General features: G+C 43.8%; 1 protein-coding gene across 1 annotated transcript; it reads right to left on the bottom strand.

Moving 5' to 3' along the window:
- Positions 1-1041, bottom strand: LOC121757399 ((-)-isopiperitenol/(-)-carveol dehydrogenase, mitochondrial-like). Its single transcript, XM_042152953.1, has one exon. The coding sequence runs from the start codon at positions 1014-1016 to the stop codon at positions 213-215; it is 804 nt and encodes a 267-aa protein (XP_042008887.1). The 5' UTR covers positions 1017-1041; the 3' UTR covers positions 1-212.
- Positions 1042-2899: the final 1858 nt, after the last annotated feature.

Raw genomic sequence — 2899 nt, forward strand, 5'->3', positions numbered from 1 at the left:
TGAAAATATAAATATGATTGTATTTCTTATTGAATTAAAGAGACTCCATATAAAGAGACTCCATATTATAGTACCTAAATGCGGTTCGACTCTTATAATACGGCCCGGGAAAGAACCGACAAAGAAAACCGAAACGGAGCTTGCAGATCGCTCAACTAATTAAATTACAAGACTCGATTCAACATAAATTAAATAAAATTAAGTAGCATGCATTAGTTTGAAAGGTCGAATGGCATGGCAATCATCCCACCATCCACAGCCAAATCAACGCCGGTGACAAACGCCGCCTCATCCGAAGCCAGAAACGCCACCGCATCCGCCACATTCTCGGCAGTGAGCGTCGCCCCTTTCAAACTCGTGTAGCGGCTGATATAATTGTCAACATCCGCCGGCGTCTCAATCCCCTGCTTTGCAGCAAGCGGCGTGAGCACCAGACCCAACGACACGCTGTTCACCCGTATCCCGTGCTTCCCGAGCTGCAAGCTAGCCGACCGCATCAGCCCCAACACCGCCCTCTTCGACATCACATAGTCCGTCGCGTTCACCGTCGCCTTCTCCGCCGTCGCGCTCGCCGTGCAGACGATAGACCCTCTCGTCCCCAATTCCACCATCTTACGCGCCGCCTGCTTCACGCACACCGCCATGCCACGCGCGTTCACGCGCATCACGCGCTCGTATTCCGAAAAATCCAAATCCAGGATGGTCTGAGGGAGGCTGCTGACGGTGCCGGCGTTGCTGAACATTACGTCGAGGCCGCCGTAGGTCGTCGCCGTCCATTCCACCATGGCCGCAACTTGTTCCTCCTCGGCCACGTCGCATTGGACGTAGCTGCAGCGCTGCAGGCCGATGGATTCGGCCACAGCGCGGCCCTTTTCGGGTTGGATATCGGCGATCACCACCGCCCGCGCCCCGTGATCGGCCAGGACTCGGGCGATGGTCTCGCCGATGCCGCTGGCGCCGCCGGTAACGATGACTACTTTGCCTTGAAGCTTTTTCTTTATCGAATTGTTTGCCATATTTAAGAGTTACTTATTTTTTATTTTTAAGTATCGATGATATGTTCATAACCTTTCTCACACTATATATAAGATGGATCAATGACTCAAATGACACATTTGCCCTTCATCGCTTGGTTTTGGGGAAAATAACGCTGTATATGTGGCGCTCTCCCAGCCATGAGATTTTCAAATCGTGCGGTCCAAATCTGTTGGTTGTATGCTGGAATATTATTTGTTAATATAATACTCCCTCCGTCCCACTAGAAATGAAACGTTTAGTACAACACCAGAACGTCATCTTATTTATTTAGTGGATACATAAAAAAAAATGAAGGCATGGAACGCCAAAAATCACCTTGGTATTAAATTAAACAACCAGAGTCTCTAGACTTTCTACACATGTTCTCAATTTAATGATAAATTAGTAAGAAAGAACGCCAAAAAAAACTACCGCTACCCAAGAAAGAAACATGATAAAAATAAGCATCTATCTAAAATGAAAATTAATATAAATAGAAGATTATACAAAAAATTATTATAAATAGAAAACGTTTTTCATATTAATTATAAGAATAATTTTGTTCTTTATTTTTGACAATTTGGTTTCCAAAACACTCCCATTTTGACTCTGTCTCTACTCTCTAGTTTTTGATCAAGTTATGTTGCACACAGATGGAAAGGAATTAAGGTTGAGTGCAAAGACGTTGTGTGTGGAGAAGTCGTAAGCCACCATCAGGCAGCATTTGTTTGTCATAGTCAAAGGCAAACCTACACTGGGACCTAGGGTCCTTGGCCCCCTCCAATCTGAGTTTTTATTTCATATTCCCGCCGTCCACGAAAAATAGTCTCATTTTTCTGTTTTTGGATGTCCACCACTCGTTACAGTCAAGAACGGCAACTGCTAGGATTCCATATAAAATTAAGCAACGTTTAGATTTTAGAATGTAGAAATTAAGCATAATCTCAAAGTTAGGCACAAGCATGCATTTAGAATTTAGAATGTTCAACTTATTGTGTAGAGTTTGGATTGGTCGTGGGCCTCGTGGCGGAGCCAGAAAGTCAATGCGGGGCCCAAGCGGCTGTTAACACGGCTGTGGAGCCGTTCGGAATAATTGGCGGTTGCGGGTTGCGAGCAAGATGGGAAATGATAGAGAGAATTAAAGGATGGGTGATATAAACTAAGAGCATCCACCGTAGGAACGGAAATCCCAATAGTCTAGCACTAGGACATCCCAAAAACACCTCTTACCGCGTCACTAGGACGTCCCACTGCACAATAATAGTCTAGCACTAGGACTAGCCGACGCCCTAACCAATAAAACAAATTGAAAAATAAGATTAATTCATTTTAATTGTTGGTGTTTATCAAATATACAACAAATAAAGTGCAATGAGTAGTTAATATTGAGTATAAATAAAATAAATAAATATAAAATAAATAAAAAAATGGGACGTCTACCTCTTGTCCGCGCAATAGCAGACACGAGCACGGACGTCAGTTAGGACGTCCGGTTTCGGGCGTTGACGAGAGATCGTCCTACTTCGGGACGTCCTACCTGTCGTCCTACCTGACGTCCGCTATTGCTGCGAACACCCCCACGGACATCCCGCCAATCCTACCTGACCTCCTACCTGACATCCGCTATTGTGGATGCTCTAAGGATATATATGGGGACTATCGGTAGAAGTAGCGTCGACATCCAAATAGCCACTTGTGTCACAAAACACCGCGCCAAATAAACTCCATAATACTATCCCAAGGTAGACATCACACTTTCTTTTTAAATTTTTCCCACAAAAGATGTCACATTTCCTTTTTTAGAAAAGATTATCTCAAACATTAATATATAAATATTTATTTCTCTATCCACTTAACACATAAAACTAAATCCCCTAAAATC

Source organism: Salvia splendens, chromosome 12 (genome assembly GCF_004379255.2).
Source record: "Salvia splendens isolate huo1 chromosome 12, SspV2, whole genome shotgun sequence".
NCBI lineage: Eukaryota > Viridiplantae > Streptophyta > Magnoliopsida > Lamiales > Lamiaceae > Salvia > Salvia splendens.